The sequence below is a fragment of the Corythoichthys intestinalis genome, chromosome 13 (assembly GCF_030265065.1).
Source record: "Corythoichthys intestinalis isolate RoL2023-P3 chromosome 13, ASM3026506v1, whole genome shotgun sequence".
NCBI lineage: Eukaryota > Metazoa > Chordata > Actinopteri > Syngnathiformes > Syngnathidae > Corythoichthys > Corythoichthys intestinalis.
Window position 1 is genome coordinate 15849100 of NC_080407.1, and position 19535 is coordinate 15868634.

Consider the following 19535-nt stretch of genomic DNA (forward strand, 5'->3'; position numbering starts at 1 on the left):
TTTAGCCTTTAAAGGTCTAAACTGAGTGTGAGATACATCACACACTAAATGTAACTTGTAGCGTTAGCATTAGCATTTAGCGTGTTGAGTGCCGCTTGGAAAACTTTTTACATACTGTTTGTGGCATCCAGGTGAGTTAAAAATAATTGGAAATAATCTGTTTTCCTGGAGAGTGTGTATTATCATCACGAAGATGGTGATGTCATTGTAGACTATGTAGACAATGTTCATTCGAATTGTTGAAAACCTTTATTATGTTTATTCACGGACTAAAACTTTTGAAGTTTCAAGACGAAAGCATTTTGAGTAAATGTCAAATAAAACTAGACAAAATATGTCTCGGTTTTAATTGACTAAAACTTGATGAAGATGAACACGTTTTGAAATGACTAAGACTAATAAGGGTTTTCATCCAAAATAAAGACGAAAATTAAGAGGGCTGCCAAAAACAACACTTGTGAGGATCTTTATACTTATCATAATAATAAAAAAAAAAATAATAATAAGCTGGATTTCTCCATATCAGTTTGTAAATCACTCGTGCTTTTTTGTAGTGGCAACATACGATTTCTGAGCTAACTATACATATACACATCTGCCATATGTTGACACAAGGGGTGCAACAATTAATCTCCCCCAAAAAACAACACCAAAATTGTCTTACACATCAAAACTGACAGTGTGAAATGTCTTCATGATTTTGTCGTAAATTGATCGAAGGCCTTTGAATCGAATCGTCGCAGGATATCGTATAATTGTCCAAAGAATACCATCAAGAAATATTTGCTACCATCAAACAGTTCCTGCCCCTGTCTAGGCACCCCATAAATGTTTTTCTAGCTCCGCCCCTGTGCATATGTGTCAAACTCGAGGGCCACGAGCTCAATTGGGCCCGCTGCATCATTTGGTGTGGTCGGCGAAAGTGAATTATGTGTTCATAAATTATGACTGAAAAAAATAATGAGATGATATCTTTTTTTTTTTTTTTTTTAATGAAAATAGAAAATGTCAAAATGTAAAACAATTAAATTAACATTCCAAAAATTTTAATTAATAATTTTTTGTGTTTTTTTAATTTATTTTTTTTTAATTAAAAATACATTTTAAAAAAGTAAAATTACACATTTCCTGATTTTTGTCAGTTAAATGAAAAATTCAATCAATAAATCAATCAAATATGGGCTATTATACTTGATATTTGACATAGAATTGTATTCTTGTGTATTTTTCCCCAAAACATATCCAGCCATAAAATGATTTGAAATGCAATTAAATAATTGAAAGATGAAAAAAATATGTAAAAAGGAAACAAACACATTTAAATTACATTTTTAAAAATTAAAGAACATGAAAAAAAAAAAAAAAAACTGTCAGGATATTATTTCTTTTTAAAAATTACTTACTACTGACTGATTTACCAGCTTAACACTAGCTAATAATAAATTTAAGGAGCATTTTCCCCCAGCTAGTTACTCATACTGAGTGAGCAACATTAGTCGAATTAGAACTAACTTTATGAAATGCTTAAAATGTCACACTCCATCTTTATTTTCATGCAAAAAAAAAAACAAAGCTCAACGTCTTATATGCTGATTCTTTGAATAACGCTAATACTTAGCATCAACTCCAATGTAAATGTTAGAATTGTCCATAGTTAATTATATATCTGCGTACGTGTATGTTCTCCACATTTATAAAAATGACCAATATTTACTAAAAGCTTTAAATCGCTTCCTTTAAGAGCCATCTAATTGCATATAAATATACTGTATCTGTTTGTACATGCCATGTGTTGTATACTTGAAACTAGACCCCTGTTCAAAACAATTCATCAGTTATCAAAGCTGCTTCATCGTCGAAAACTAAAACGCCCTCGGAAAAAATCATCACTACAATGTTTACTCCTGCTCTAGGACTTCATAACTGAAGCAAACTTCCATTTTGAACACTGAAAACCATCTGAAATAAGAAGCAGTACACAAAGTATGGCATGTCACTGCTTCTTGCTGTCTAACACCGAGGCTTGAGGCCCTCTAGTGGAGCAACCTAACACTCTCATTCAACAAAACCCAATCAAACTAACAAGAGCTCATCACGCAACGCGTCCGAAAAGCCTGGTTGAGGACCGAGATGAAAAGAAGAGCGTTGGAGGAGGGTTGGGGTTGAAAACACAACTTACCTGCTGTTGTTGCAGATGCAGCAGCTCGACTGTGCTTACTTCGCTGGCGCTCGTGTCACCAGCGCTTGATCTCCCATCTCTACTGCCAGCCTCTAATTGGCTGCTGCTTAGGGTGCTCATTCCATTTTGACTCATTGAACTGTTGCTTATTGTCTCTGTGGCCGACTCCTGCATCATCATGATTTAAAACCTAGAAGTGATTAAGAAGCACCGGTTAGGGCTCTTCTTCTTCTTACAATTCGACCCCCCCCCCACCTCCTTTTTGCCGTCCTATATATTTTTTAATGCAGCCATTATCCTCGCGCCCCCCCTCCCCTTCTCTGCAAATTAAAGCATTTAAAGAAGAAGGAGAACAGAGGGGGATGCAGGAGGAGCAATTATGCATTCATTGTGTAAATGAAGCAGTACAAAGAGATGCTTTTTGACAACTAAATGTGCTTTATATCCACTAAAAATCCAGCCGTGAATTAAAGATTCAAGACGTTAATACCGATGAATAAAAAAGCAAACGATTAAAACATACATCATTTTTTTTTTCTAAACGACAGGCATATTTTCCATCTTGACCCCCCTTTTTATATGTATAAAATGTTTAGTCCGTGGAACACAGGCGCGAATCCATTTTGAAATTACGAATTTTTAAGGAAAATGAATTTATCGCAAGTATCGTTAATGATTGTGCTTAAAAACGGCATAAATTATGTATATTAGCCGCTCTCCCTCTCTCTCGGAATAAATGTTTTATCATTTTTTTTCACCCCCCCTTTGCATTTAATGCTCTGGCTGAAAGGACATCACTCAAAAACGGCATAATTACCAACCCCAAAAATTTGAATGGAGCCGAGAATGAAAACAAAGGATTGCCGCCGTGTCGTGATCTCCTCTGCCCTAGTAAATTCCGTTTTAATGGCATTGAGCAAATGTCTTTTAGCGTCGTGTTTGATAGAGGACAGGTCTTAAAGGATGTCCACAGCCAGGATAAACAGGATCCCGGCGGAAAAGAACAAACAGGGCTGAGCGGGGCGACAGCTGCCTGGGACACAAGCAAACAGGGAAGAGGCCTGCTTGTGAACAAACAGGCCCCTGTTTAACACCGAGGGAAGAAAGAGCCAACGGTGGGAGGGTGGGGGGTGCGCGCGCACGCTCAAGACTGGCACAATGTGACACCCAATCCGAATCTCGGACTAAGAAACCGCAGCCCGAGATCAGCCGGCTAATAAGTATTCAAATTAGGCATAAATTTTACATGGCCTGATGTTTAAAATATTCAGATTCAAGACCGTCTGATTGCCTTTACTGCAATTTTACGAACATTCGAACGCAGCCCGTCGAAAGCAGACAAAGAAACACGAATCCTCGCGCCAAAACGGAGAGACAGCGAGAACCAAAAGTGGTATTTGGCATGTGGCAAAATGGATTTTGGCATGTGGCCTTTTTTCTGCCACGTGGCAATTAATTTTGCCATGTGGCTTTTATTTTTTGCCATGTGGCATTTTTTCCATGTGGCAAAATGGATTTTGCCATGTGGCATTTTTTTGTTTTGTTTTGCCATGTGGCATTTTTTCCTTTGCCATGTGGCAAAATTGATTTTGCAATGTGGCATTTTTTTGCCATGTGGCAAAATGGATTTTGCCATGTGGCATTTTTTTTTTGCCATGTGGTATTTTTTCCTTGCTATGTGGCAAAATGGATTTTGCGATGTGGCATTTTTTTGCCATGTGGCATTTTTTTGCCATGTGCCATTCTTTTGCCATCTGGCATTTTTTGCCATGTGGCAAAATTATTTTTGCCACATGGCGAAATCAATTTTGTACATGGCAAAATAAATTTCGCCACATGGCAAAATCCATTTCGCGACATGGCAAAAAAATGCCACATGGCAGCATTCATTTTGCCACATGGCTAGAAAATGCCACATGGCTAAAAAATGCCACAATGCAAAAAAAAAAAGCCACATAGCAAAATCAATTTTGCCATGTGGCTTTTTTTTGCATGTGGCATTTTTTTCCATGTGGCAAAATGGATTTTGCCATGTGGCATTTTTTTTTTTTTTTTTTTTTTTTTTTTTGCCACATGGCATTTTTTCTTTGCCATGTGGCAAAATCTATTTTGCGATGTGGCATTTTTTGCCAAGTGGCATTTTTTTGCCATGTGGCAAAATGGATTTTGCCATGTGGCATTTTTTGCCATGTGCCATTCTTTTGCCATCTGGCATTGTTTTGCCATGTGTCAAAATTATTTTTGCCATGGTGAAATCAATTTTGTACATGGCAAAATAAATTTTGCCACATGTCAAAAATCCATTTGGCCACATGGCAAAAAAATGCAACATGGCAGCATTCATTTTGCCACAAGCCAAAAAAAAAAGCCACATAGTAAAAATCCATTTTGCCATGTGGGATTTTTTTTGCCATGTGGCCAAACGGATTTTTGCCAGGTGCCATTTTTATTTTTTGCCATGTGCCATTTATTTTTTTGGTATGTGGCAAAACGGACTTCGGTTTGTGTCATTTTTGGCACGTCCAAATTTTCCATTCATTTTAAATGGCGGAAAAACGTGTGGCTGTTATTTTTGGCCATCCACTTACCATTATGGCGCATTGACATTCAAAGGACACCCAACTCAGGCTATGCCATTGATGGCTATGCACGTCCAAATTTTCCATTCATTTTAAATGACAGAAAAGCATGTTTAGCTGTGAATTTTGACCATACACTTTACATTAGAGCGCATTGACATTCAACAGTTAACCAAGTCAGGCTATGCCATTGACGGCTATGCACATACAAAAAGGCCACATGACAAAATTGATTTTGCCACATGGCAAAAAAAATGGCACATGGCAAGTACCATTTTTGGTTCTCGGCCCTGCTGCCAAAACAAAGTGAACGACGCCTATATATCTTTTTTTTTTTTTAAGTGAGATTTGATGTATGCAAAGTGTATTCGTGGAGATCAGATGCTGCTTTAACCTTAATGACGGCGGTGAGATAAATTAATTAGCCGCGTTCAAACCTGCCAATTAAAGTGTCAATTAGAAGCTGCAAAGGAGCTGGAGTCGTCGTGGCGCTGTCACACACGCAGATAATACTCGAGAGGGTGTGTGAGAATTTGAAAGTCGAAGCAAAATACGGCTGGGGGGGCCTAATCTGGCCCGCTTAATGTCGCTAACCGATCCTCGCAAAAAACAAATGTCAAATATGTAGCAAGTGTTTACGGAATTTTACGGAATGGTTTGTTATTACATCGAAAGGAATGGTTATTTCACAATTTGTGGTCAGTGGCACTGAAAGATTAGCATTAAAAGTCAGTATTACCAATATTTTTAAATGAATATAATGGGAATAATATACATAAAACTGGGAACTAGTTTATGTATTTTTTTTTTTTTTACGTTAGCTTGTAGGCTGCCAGTGCAACAAATAAAAGCATCTTAAAAGTATACTTTATATTTGGAGGCTGACAGGCAGGGGCGGATCCACCAGGGTGGTATAAGGGGGCGACTACCACCCTAAAAGCAAACCAATTGCCACCCAAGTCGGCACCGATGAAAACTTAAATTTGATATTTACTGCCACATATTAAGTAGTCGTGTTAGTGAGCATCCTTACAATAATAATAACTACATAAAAAAAGTATATATACTATATAGTGTGTATATATATAAGTAAGTATGAGGGCTGCAGCTATCGATTATTTAAGTAATTGAGGAATCAGTTCGAATAATCGAGTCATCGGATTAGGAACATTTGATGCGTTGCATAATAAATTTTAGGAGATATAAAACTTGCTGAGAGCATTAAATGCAAATACAAAATACAATTCTTGACTTTTTTTTTTCAAACTAGAATTGCACTTTCATTTCACAAGAGAAATAAATGCATTTCAAAATAAATTGAAATATCTGAGTTTAGCCTCATTCATTCAGTACGACAAAAGAACAATTGGCTAACTTGCATAGCAAAAGTCTGCTAGCTTAAATGCTATAAATGCTAACTTTTTTTTTTAACAATGCTCTTAACAAATCGTTCAAACATATATTCCCTAAAAAAAAAAAAAAAAAAAAAAAAAAAACTGCTAAATACACCTCTAAATTGCGAATGCATAATTAATCCAACTAGCTCAAACAAAATCTTGAAAACCCTTATGTTGGTCTAAACAGGGAGCAGCAAATGTTCACTAGCTTAAACACTATAAAATGCTATCATTATTTTAATTTTTTTTTACAATGATATTAACAAATGGTTCAACCACATATTCCCACGAAAAACGGCTAAATATACCTATAAACTAAACTACGAATGCATGAAAAAAACATTAGCTCAGACAAAAACTTGAACTACCTTATGTTGGTCTTAACAGGGGGCAGCAGAAGTTCACTAACTTAAATGCTATAAAATGCTATTTTTTTAAATTTTTTTATTTTTTACAATGTTCTTAATAAATCGTTCAAACACATATTCCCACAAAAACAGCTAAATATCCCTCTAAGCTAAATTACTTATGTTGGTCTTAACAGGGAGCAGCTGGATCCAGCCATGTTAGATGAGTAATGTCATATTCACTGTTACCACTAAAGGGAAGTGTATCCACCCAATGCATGAAAAAAACATTAGCTCAGGCAAAAACTTAAACTACCTTATGTTGGTCTTAACAGGGAGCAGCTGGATCCAGCCATGTTAGATGAGTAATGTCATATTCACTGTTGCCACTAGAGGGAAGTGTATCCACCCAAATTAATAAAACTAAATGCAAACACTTTCAAAACAAACCATTACAACACCATTCTAATGAAAAAAAAATCCTTGATTCGAAGCTTTTCTAATTGAAGTTAATCGATTAATCATTGCAGCACTAGTAAGTATCTATACAGTATGAGTATATATTATAGAATTAGTATACAAACTATACAGTATATGTAATATAAAAAAATATATTTAAAAAAAAATACGAAGCAAATTTTATCGGTTCGTAAATGTCACTTTTTGTAGTGTCTACATATGATTTGTTAGCAAACTTATTTAATATGAATTAACATTTGCCATATGTTGACACTCTAGGTGCAACAATTAATCGATGTGGATTTATATCTCGATTTGTTAAGCACAATTCAATGCAATTTGATCAATATGCAAAATGATTCGACAAATTGTCACACACATTCAAACTAATTAGCATTTTTTATAGCTTTAGGTAAATTGGGTAAATTTTGGTCTTAAATCAATCGAATCGCTGCAGAATATCGTATCGTTGTCCACTGTCATGAAATATTTGCCACCCTCAAAAAGTTGCTCCCTCTCTCTTGCCACCCCATAAATATTTTTTCTAGATCCGCCCCTGCTGACAGCGCAAATAGGGCGAGAGAAAACGATTATTATTATTATTATTTAACAATGTTCAAAACTTCTTCTTAGCTTTCTTTTATTGTGATTGGAGGAGAAAAAAACAATTATAAAACACATTTTTGGGTGGAAAAAAAATCTGATTATAATATTGGGACAGCCCAAGAATCTGGCCCACCTCGTGTCATTACCACAAAAGCAGTCCTCCATCTTTGTTTGTAAGCTCTAAAAGTTATGTCGTCTCATTACCTGGCCTGTCTGACCCTCTGTCATGTGCCTAATTCCCAAGAGGGTGTGTGAGAATTTGCATCAAACCTCGAGTGAAGCAAAACACGGCCAAATCTGGCCCACTAAACGTCACTAAACTGCCCTCAAACAGTTATTACAATGAAAGTAATGGCTAGTTAGTCCTCTCAATTTTTCAAAATAAATATATTGTGAATACTGTACATAAAACTGGACAATTTTTTTTTTCCCCATCAGAATGTGAAATAATGACAAAACAACTGTTTTGGTGAATCAGGTCGCTTGTTGAAATCACCGCCAAGTCAGCAGTGCAATTTTCTCAATTGCCTTCTATGGTGAAATTATAATTTTTCAGGATTTTCCGCAGTGCTTTATAAGCTTTTTGTCGCAGTTTTTTTTCATTGTTTGGCCGGGAGTGCAATTTATACGTGAAATTATTAACACGTTATTATTTCATTTTCACATGTTATTTTCACACTAAACCGAAAGAGGGTGCTCAGGGCCTGTGTTTCAACATTTTCAGAACTTATGAAAACAAATAAAATCTGAATAACTCTTAATAGCTAATTTACGTGAACACACCGGCCATGTTCTCAGTTCGTTGTTTTAGCGTCACATAACGTTAGCATACCGTACACTTATTCAGCATGTAGCTCTCGATTATATATATTTTTTAATTGCCTTTTAAGATGTCTGTTCTTGGTGTTTTAATCAAATAAATTTCCCCTCAAAAATCCGACATGTTTTTTCCCTCTTCTTTTGGCTGGTGTGACTTATACTCAGGTGCGATTTATAGTCCGAAAAATACGGTCATGCTTATTTAACTCATTGGCTGCCATTGGTGGTCAATGGCATTGAAAGATGAGCATTAAAAGTGAGTCTTATTTTTTTTTTTAAATGAATATACAGTGAATAATATATATAAAACTGGGCAGTAAATCATATTTTTTGTCATTAGAATGTGAAATAATGACCCAACAACTCTATTGGTAAAGCAAATCGCTTGTTCTAATCACCACTAGGTCAGCATTGTGACTTTTATCAACTGTTTTATGCCAGTGTGACAAATAAAAGTATATATCGGGGGTAGACATGTGCCGATTACCGGTTTCAAGGTATCCCGTGGGATGAAAACATCAAGGTTTCAAAACCGCAAAAATTTTCCGTCATTCCGTTTGTAAGGTATTAGCTACTTTTTATGTCCAGAAAAATGCTTGAAGAAATCCCTCACTTGCTCGGTTGTTGCTCAGTGTCAGTGAGTCAGCTGTGCTACATGATGGCTGGAGGAGGTGAAATTTTTTCCTCCATCGAAAAAAAAAAAGAAATCGCTGGTGTGGGAATACTTCGGCTACAGACAAGTTACAGACAGCCGCTGCTTAAAAGGGTGGGTGCCGAGGAGGCAGTACCTCCAATATGATTTCGCATTTATGCAAAATTAAAGGTTCCCACCAGTTACGAGAGGTAACTCCAGCATGTTTAGTGTGTCTAGCGGTGGTAAAATGATACGAGTCATACACACAAATATTTTTTGTTCTGATGGTACTAATGTTGAGCTGTGGCTGTTGGTTTAGGCTCACTTAATTTATTTATTTTTTAAAATTTATTTTAACTTAACATTACACATATGCTCTAATTTGGTCATATGTTTTGAAAAATAAAAATCCAGTTCAATGGGAAAAAAGTTTTGTTTTGTTTTTAAACCCAGATATCTCTTAACACATTTTAGAGATTGTAATTGCAGTACCGTGATACCATGAAACCGTGATATTTTAGCGTAAGGTTATCATACCGTCAGAGTATCATACCGGCACATGCCTAGTCTAGAATATATGGTATGTGCTACACGATAGCTGGAGGAGGTGAAACTCCTGAACTTTTTTTTCCCCCCAACCAAGAAAACAAACTCCCTGGTGTGGGAATACTTGGGCTACAGACAGCCATGTAAAACATGTTTGCGGAGGTTGCTGCCGAGGAGGCAGTATCTCCAATATGATTTCGCATTTATACAAAATTAAAGGTTAGTCAACACAGTCATGAACGTTTCCCACCAGCTGCGAGAGTTAACTCCAGTGTGCTTAGTGTGTCTAGCGGTGGTAAAATGTGTTTTTTTCTTTTTGGCAACTGTCTGTTGAGAATGAGTGTGTGTGTATAATGTAAGCACGATACGAGTCATACACACATGCTTTTTATGGAAAATGATTCAATTATTTTTGTTCTGATGGTAATAATGTTGAGCTGTGGCTGTGGATTTAGGCTCCTCTAAAAGGAGTTTTGAGCTTGTATCGGTATTTTGATATTATTAGGTGAGAAAAAAAATTAGACATAACGTTTTTTTTGGGTGGAAAAAAAAACTGATTCAAATATTAGGCCACCCCTAGAATCTACCGTGTCCGGCCCACCTCGCGTCACGACAAAGAAGCAGTCCTCCATCTTTGTTTGCGAGCTCTAAAAGCCCTTAATGTAGCCTCATTACCTGGCCTGTCTGCCGCTCTATCATGTGCGGTAAACACACACTATGACACCGGCCATCCATCCAGCAGGCGCGCACAGCTGTCTGCTGTCGACTGCTGAATTGCACACACGCGGCCAATACACAACATACGCACGGCGAATTTGACACCTCTTCAGTCGGATATTCCTCTTCCTTTCCAGCCTGAACAATAAAGAAAAAAATCTCTAACGGCTCCTCATCAAGCCGCAGATTCTGAATTCATCATTGCCATAAGTACTAAGGTCTATTTTCGATACTTTAAGATTGCCTCATAAATCAAAACGCCGAAATATGGTATTAAATACATCTTTTCAACAAATCCTACATATTAATCTTATGTAGTTTTGTGTTATTCCAACCCCAGATTAAGTCAGACACTCCAAAATCTTCCTTTTTCGGCCCACCGTAAAAGAGCGTGAACGCTACTTACAAACCTGTGTACGTTAATGGCTTCTGCTCTCCGATAGCGGAATTTCAAAAGATTTGTTTGAGCGGCGAGGAAATCATATTTACAAAATCAGAAAAGAGACGAATAATGGACTTTTTTCCCCGGGATTAACGTTTATTCAAAGCCGGCGGAATCAAATGCGCTTATCTGACGTCGACAAAACCCGTTTCAATTCTTCGTTTCATAAATTGGGAGCTCTGTGATAGCGCGCATTCAGTGGAGTGTCCCCAACTTAATTCTCTTCTATTTACAATAAGATAAAAAGGCCGACTTCTTCTTCTTCAAAAAAAAAAAAACTATTGTACACTAGCTATCCAATTACAGTTTAAATTCAAAAGAGCAGTGTTTAGGTTTTCGTCTCATTTCCAGACAAGTGACGAAAGCCCGTCCGTCAGCTCTCATTTGCATATTTGCCAATTGCGTTAATTAACTCGGCCCACCTAATCAGGGCTAATTGACCTATAAAAAGGGGGGTTGCTCGCGAGAAGAGGGGGGGGGCTCATTGTCTGGTCCAATCATCTTTACCAAGAGGAGGTGCACCAGAGAGAGCAGTTTAAAAGTCCTGCACGCTTGGAAGTACTCCACTGAAGCGGACTTTTTACCAAAGAGACGACGCGTGTATTTTCCAAACATATCTCATTGTGACGTTTCCCAGTTATTTCGGCTTGATTAGGACCATTACGCCCCCCTCCCCCGGTCTCTGATTTATGTTGTCATTCCCTCTCAGCAGTCCTGCATCGATAGATCTTAATGAATTGGTAAATAAGGGCGAAGATTGCGCTTGACAACGCCGCGACACTCCTCGTTCATAGCAGATAAGATTTATGTAACCAATTAGGAGCGGGGGTTCGTGATTTTTCTGTGGCAAAAGTCACATCCGAGCGGGCATTCCTCGAGTTAACGCTGGCTTAGTCACACTTCTTTCATGCTCGGCTGGGGACTTTTGAACTGCTCAGGGGAGACTATCGGATTAAGAAATTGATTTTAACGACAAAAAAAATATTAAAACAAACGTCCGGGGCTAACCAGATTGGAAAATGAACGCGGGAGCCATCCGGCACCCCCGCCCGGTCTCCCGACGAGCACATGCAAATGAGGCCCCGGCGCCGCTTAACTGCATCATTTATGTGGATAATAGCGGCATCATCATTACGGCGACTCAAATTAAATTACATCACAATTAGCATAACAAAGTGATCGGCTCGACTTTCACAACAAATAAGGCAGCCCGGCTAATGAGCGGTGTTAATTTACGCATGTAAATAAACACGCGCTCTGGTTAAAATCGTTTCAAAATATATATATTTGGAAGCAAACCATGAAGGGGAAAGTGAATATCGCCGAGGGGATTTGCCACGTTTAATTTTATTGCGCTGGAGAAGCTATTACAGGCGAGACTCTGGAGAACAATGTAAATTATCTGCCTTCAAAATAGAGTTTGGCCAATTCTCCATGTGAACTAATCACATAGCTCATTATGCATTAGGGTATTAAATTATGAAGAGGAGCCCCTTTCACATTCCTGCACAAAGCGCTATGAAATCTTAATAGCGTGCCCACGTTGGCCCGGTAGCGTGCCTCGGCGCGGCCTCATCAATATTTAAGTAAACAAACCGTCCCGCGCTGGTCTTTGATGACAATAATTAGCGCGTGGCCGATCGGTGGAGTGACCTCTTCAGACTGAACATCTGCTCTTTGAGAGTTTGTTTATTTCCTCTCGAATTAAAAGTAGCGGGCGACACATCTGGATGTGACCCCGCCCACTCCCAGAATTAGCGCAATTATAACATCCAAGGTGCAATTCAACTAAGCAGCAGCGGATGAGAAGTTGATGGCGAATGACAGTGGATTGATGGATGGATGAGTGAGGGATGGATGGATTTTTTGGGTGTTTTTTTTTTTTACCTTCAAAGTGAGGAGCGCAGAGGTCTCGCCTCGGCCGCCGAGGGCTCAAAAGCAAGTCGAGCGGTGTCACCGCGTGCTGAGAGGCAACACTATCTGTGTCATCACTCCAGCCGTGTTTATGGGGGGAGATGGCATCATAAACAAGCCGGCTCCGAACCCCCCCCTGCCAACTCCCCCCAGCACAACCACCCAGCCCCCGCCCCAACTCCCGCCACTCTCTCTCTCTTTTGCCGATCATGCAAATCACCCAAAAAGCACCCGAACAAACCCCTCTCCCGGCCTCCGACGCCGAGCAAGTGTTCAACCGAGATGTGTGTGTGTGTGAGCTACAAGAAGGAAATTTACGACGCTGGCTTCTTTCTCTCGCCTCACTTGGAAATAATTAAACTTGATGAAATATATGACATTGACAATAGTGGAAAACTAGCACGAGAACTACTAGTCTGCTGATTTATGACTAAATTAACTCCGTTTCTAATTCCAGCCACCGCATTTTCCGGACTATAAGTCGCACTTACGCTCAGGTGAGACTTATTTCACGCTGACAGGCATCTATTTCCAAAGTTAGCACAGATAAAAAAAAAATTCTCAACTTATTTTTCCTCTTTTGCTTTGAACAGGTGCGACTTATACACCAGAAAGCTTTTTAAAAATACGGTAAAACTACTCAGTCGCTCCCCGCTTCTCTACCCTTCGCCAGCCGGCGCTCTCCCCTCTCCCGGCGCTCTCTCGCTCTAACCTCACTCTCTCACCGCGGCTCCGACACCATCGCACACACGCGTCCGCGCGAGGACCGGCGCGCAGCTCGCCTGTCTAAAACCCAGCTGGAGGACACCGCGAAAGCCGCTTTTTTTTCATTCCCGGGTCTTAGAGGTATGTCTTCTTAACGCTACCGTGTGTTTCACGCGAACGTAAAGAAAGGGACGAGCTCTGGAAACAATTAGCCGAGCCGCGCTCCGGCGACTGACATCCCGCGACCGCAAAGCGCCGCTTGCTGTGACACATCCTGCACAAGATCACACATGAGCGCTGAAAGATAGAGAGGCTGTGACCTTACCTTTTAAGACAAGAGGGCGAGAGAAATCCACTCCCCCTGGTAGGGAAACATTTGACGCTCAGCATCAAAAAAAAAAAAAAAAAAAAAAAAGCGTCGAAAGGAAAATGCCACCAGGAAAAAAGTAGGAATATTCAAGAAAAAGTAGCAAAGTAGCGAGCGGAGCACCTCTCGGAGAGACGGTTGCCGTTTGAGTGCCGTCTAATTAAAACAAGTCAGGCAGCCCCGCCGGATTGTTTTGACGCCCGAGGACCAATAGTACACAAAAACCAGCGGCTTGATCGTGCGGCGGGGGGGTTGACGGGGGAGGCGTAGCGAGGAGGGGGCGGAGGGTGATGGGACTTGGCAGAGGAATTGTGTATGTTTGGGACCAAGGGGAGTGGGTCTATAGCTCGGCTCATTGATGGCTCTTTTACTTTCCCCCTCACAATGAACCCTGACACTGATAGGCTATCAGCACCCGAAAAAGCGCAAAACAAAACCTCGACTACTTTGATGGGATCCAGACACTTGAACGCTAAGCTGACCTAAGTAACTACCGTAAATGATAAGATGGAACATTTCAGGCTAATGGTATTTACATTGTCTTTTCTCCTGCTGTTTTTCTGTCTGTCTTTCGAGCCCTCGCATGCCACAGATGTTTTTCTCAGTTGCTGCGAAAGACAGGAATCCACTGGAAAAGGAGAAAGGCTCGGTCTCCCCCGAGAGAGATGAGTACAAAGCCCCCAGTCTGCTCGCAGCAGATGCGGAAAGACTGTCCATCTGCCACCAGCTCGCCGAGAGATTTCCTACGTCTTTTTTTGTTTTGTTTTTACAACAAAAGCATTTTTTTCTTGTATTTCAAAAATAAAAAAAATGTAAAAAAAAACAGCCAGACGGGTCAATCTTGACTGATCGATTTCGACGACGTAGCTTAAAGACCGCTTGAACCCTGCCGCTCGGAACGTGATTTAACGGGCATTATCTCGCCGGCCGTATGATATCATTATTACGAGCCTGGCGAAAAGACTGAGGGCTGAAGGAAGACGCGGGACACGTGAAACAATTACGGTAATTGCCGGCAATTTCTCCATCTGTACCCAGGCTCCTTCGGCCGCTTTTAAATAAATCTACCCAGAGTGCCTCGCTGCGAAAAGACAAACAAGAGGCCCCTGGCCTGAGAAAGGACTACTTCACTAGGGGAATGCTATGCTTATTTCTACAGATCTGTGACAATTGTGCCTCCTCCCTGCAGTTATTTATTCCCTTTGTCTCGTCTTCCAGCGCTTTTCTGCTGCCAAGGTCAACACAGACAAACAGGCCCAACAGCGTCTTGATGTGGCAGCGGAATAGAGAGAGGAGAAAGAGGGGGGCAATGCATGGCGTTGGCGGGTGCAGACATGTGTAAGTGGGTATAAAAAGGGGGGGTCTTGGCAGCAGCTGGCGATAAAGGCCGCCAAGAGCAACATTGACTGCTTCCTATGGTTTCCATAGTACAGAAAAGTGCGTGTAATACTTAGTTGGAACCAGCAGGGCACTGTTGGTTGGTAATAGGGATGTCCCAATTAGTAAGGGTGTAACAGTATATGTGTTTGTATTGAACAGTTTCGGTACGTGGTGCTCGGTTCGGAATGGAGGCGTACCAAACAAGTTTCTGACGTAATATAACCCTTACTTTTCGAGGCTGTGAGTCAATCAGGTTACAGTTTCTTTGTGTAGATTATATTTACTCCGTCTTCTCTACTATAATGAGGATCAACACGGTAGGACAGTATAACCCAGAAACGTCAACGCCGCGACAACGTGGCCGGCGCGAGAAAGTCAATCAGCCAATGCATACCAGTCCCAGTGCGGCCGCGTGTTAGACGCGGCTCAACACGACGCACGTGAAAAAAACGGCAGAGTTTATTATTTGACGCGAGACGCGACCCTCCTGCGTCAATACTACTAACGGTAGCTAGTCACTCGTGTAAAAATACCGTGGATCCGGTCAATTTTCATACTAATATGCAATCGTAACCCACTTTTTGAGTCCATCAGATCTCTTGAGTGGAAGATCTGGGCACAGTTGACTTGTCTTTGTTGATTTACTGCTGTCTTCTCTGCTATAATAATAACCAACACGGCCCCATGTTCAATAAAAAACCCTCCTACCACAACAAAACAAGTAGGAACTAATATTCACATAGGAACTAAAGTTATACAACATAAAATATACAATATAAATGAATAATACATCACGTTTGTAAAACACATAACACAAACACATAATAAATAATAGGCCATTTAAATAAAATAAATTGAAATTAGCTAAAACACCTGTAATTAAATAATAAGAATAATACACAGCTCCTGCTTACACAGTTAAATTTATTAATTTCTGTGTGGCGCTTTAACTTGAGAAAATCCACCAATAAAGCTTTTGAAAACCGTTCATAAGAAAAAAAAAAAAGATTCATTGAGGCATTTAATTTGAAAAATACATGTTAAAATCTTTGTCATTGGGAGTGCTTTTCTCTCTAGCACAGGACTTCTTTTTTCTTCTTTCTTTCAGAAAGAAAGCTGACCGATACGCGGGGTCTGAAAAGCAAATTGTTGTTGGATTATCTTTAAATACCCGCTACTTTTTAAGTAGAATTCTAGCTTTGTATAGGCTAATGATCCTGTTGTTGAAAGCACAAAGGTGTGTAATAAACTAGCACATTTATATTTTGCATTTTGTTTTCTTACTGTACCGAAAATAAACTGAACCGTGACCTCAAAACCGAGGTACGTACCGAGATTTTTGTGTACCGTTACACCCCCACCAATTAGGGTTACAACTAACAATTATTTTTATTATTCATTAAACGATTAATCAGACAAATGTCCCTTTTTTCCAATTACCTTCACAGTTCACTGTACGTTTTGCACCACAAGCCGCCACCCACCAAATTTGACACCAAAATGACATTTGTTCATAGAAAAGCCGCACTGGACTATATGCCGCAGCTGTCCTCACTGTATTATGGGATATCTACACCAATAGATATTAACCGGGAACACTTTATTTGACAGTGTCAACATACGACTGTCATAAGACCAAATGAACCACCATGGTGCCTCCTAGTTGCAATGCATGCTAGGAGGCATGTTGGACAACAACAGTGTTGACAGCAGGTGGCAGCAGAGGTTGACCGTCTCCCCAAAGGGAGCAGTGATGGCCAAATGAAGCTTCTTGAAAGAATTAAGTTTTGAACCAATTGGCTGCAAAGCTTCACCGCTTCATGAAGCTTCATTTGGTCACTGTTGTTGTCCAACATGCCTCCCAGTCAACCGGTTGACTGTCTCTAATGGCCAAATGAAGCTTCTTGAAGCAATGAAGCTTTGTACTAATTGGCTGCAAAGCTTCATTGCTTCAAGAAGCTTCGTTGACTAGGAGGCATGTTGGGCAAGAACAGTGTTGACAGCAGGTGGCAGCAGAGCTTGACTGAATTAAACTAATTGGCTGCAAAGCTTCATTGCTTCAAGAAGCTTCATTTGGCCATCACTGCTCCCTTGGAGGAGACAGTGTGACAGCAGGTGGCAGCAGAGGTCGACTGTCTCCCGCAAGGGAGCAGTGATGTCCAAATGAAGCTTTTTGAAGCAATGAAGCTTTTAACCAATTTGTTTAATTCAGTCAACCTCTGCTGCCACCTGCTGTCAACACTGTTCTTGCCCAACATGCCTCCTAGTCGACATGAAGCTTCTTGAACCAATGAAGTTTTGCAGCCAATTGGTTCAAAGCTTCGTTGCTTCAAGAAGCGCTAGGTTCACTGTCTCCTCCAAGGGAGCAGTGATGGCCAAATGAAGCTTCTTGAAGCAATGAAGCTTTGCAGCCAATTCGTTCAAAGCTTGGCTTGGAGGATACAGTGTTGACAGCAGGTGGCAGCAGAGGTCGACTGTCTCCCGCAAGGGAGCACTGATGGCAAAATAAAGATTCTTGAAGCAATGAAGCTTTAAACCAATTCGTTTAATTCTGTCAACCTCTGCTGCCACCTGCTGTCAACGCTGTTCTTGCCCAACATGCCTCCTAGTCAATGTGAAGCTTCTTGAAGCAATAAAGTTTTGCAGCCAACTGGTTCAAAGTGTCGTTGCTTCAAGAAGCGCTAGGTTGACCGTTTCCCCCAAGGGAGAAGTGATGGCCGAATGAAGCTTCTTGAAGCAATGAAGCTGTGAACCAATTGGCTGCAAATCTTTTTTAAGCAATGAAGCTTTGCAGCCAATGAAGCTTCTTGAAGCAATGAAGCTTTGCGGCCAATTGGTTAAAAGCTTTATTGCTTCAAGAAGCTTCATTTGGTTATCACTGCTCCCTTGGAGGAGACAGTCAACCTCTGCTGCCACCTACTGTCAACAATGTTGTTGTCCAAGATGCCTCCTAGCATGCATTGCAGCGCAACAGATGTAAATAACAATCAAAATTCATTTTCTGTGCTAATTATTTCTTCAGTTACTGTTCCAGTTGTTTCATTAATTGCTAGTTTTGGTATTTGGTAGCACGTTATTCGACAGTGACGCCATGAGACAATCATAATTATGACACGACACTGTCATGAGCATTATACATACAGATGTTATGTAGTGTTACCCGATAATTTAATGTCACTTTTGACTAAATGATCGCATATTTTTGCACCCGAGTTCGAGTCCTGATCAGATAAAAGAGAAAAAAAAGTCTCAAACATGTAACAGTACTGTACTGTTTACAGTACTTCATCTTCTGCTTTTTCTGGGAGTATTGCAGAGTATAAAACATATTTTTGTGTGTGTTTTTTTTTTTGCAATGCCTTTGTATTTCTGGATTATTTTGTTACTTTTTAGCCCTTAAAAGATAAAAAAATATATAGATTTTTTAGTTTTTTATTTTTAAAAAATTCCCATCCTCTCAAAAACATCCCTAATCGGTACAGTGAAAGGGTTTCCCCTGCGCTTTATGAGCCTGGCATGCCACCTTACTGTTTCTTTCTAAATATTTCTGAACTTTTGCAAGTAATACTATAGTCGCCAACAAACAAATCCTTGAATAAACCAAAGAAATTACCATGGAGAGGAGGTAGGGGGTGTCCATTTGACTTGTCTCTTCCCTCACATTAAAAAAAGTGTTTAGGTGGTCTGTTCAAACATGCTGAACAGCTCCTTGGCAACTCGCATCAAAAAAACAGTACGCACACATCAGCCATGTTCCTTGGTTGTCACATGAATGTACCACCAAGCACAATTCAGGGGCCACTTAGTCCTGAGCCAAATAATGCATAATAAGGGGGTGCTGCTATTTAAGACCTGATCACATGATATGTTGCTTATGACCAGAGAGCACAGACCATTAAGGAGCGATGATTATATAAGTGCTCGGCAGGCAGCGCCGTTTTAATTTACTGTACTTACAACGGCGAGGTATCCATGGCAACGTGCTTTGGCCTATTCAGAAATCCCCTAATGAAATGCCTATTAAGTGGCTGATAATGACAGCATCCAAATATATTTGCATATGCATTTCACAGGGGAGGGTAAAAAAAAACAAAAAAAACAGAAAGAGCAATGGAGTGAAGAAAGCTGGGCGTGATTTTGACTGATTCTCCACTGTTTTGTTTACTGCAAAAGCAGTTATTATTGGCCTCGAGTGAAGTTGACATGAATGGCCACACTCAAAACAAGTGTTCGGGATTCATTTTGAAAAGAAATGTGGTGATTATGCGAGGAGAAGCGATGGGCGAGCATTAAGGGCTCACAGCTTTTCTCTGAGAGCCTCCACACGTGACTTCCATTTGCAACTTTGGCCCGCAGCCCAACAGGACATCCCCGAGAGACAGTTTTTTGACTCAATATCAACAGCCCGAGTAAGCCGCTCGAGGGAGACTACTCCTTGATTGAG

General features: G+C 40.1%; 1 protein-coding gene across 8 annotated transcripts in view; it reads right to left on the reverse strand.

Moving 5' to 3' along the window:
* Positions 1-19535, reverse strand: part of foxp2 (forkhead box P2) — a 195189-nt gene that overhangs the window by 113038 nt on the left and 62616 nt on the right. For 4 of the 8 annotated variants that reach the window (XM_057854886.1, XM_057854890.1, XM_057854885.1 and 1 more), the window contains one exon: positions 2180-2369. The exons of 1 other annotated variant lie outside the window; for it this stretch is intronic. In XM_057854886.1, coding sequence (XP_057710869.1) covers positions 2180-2359 — 180 coding nt within the window. In that variant the 5' untranslated portion in view covers positions 2360-2369. Of the gene's footprint in view, positions 1-2179; positions 2370-12612; positions 12789-13669; positions 14345-19535 lie in introns of those variants that run through there. 3 more of the 8 variants (XM_057854889.1, XM_057854888.1, XM_057854893.1) reach the window with 3 other exon arrangements.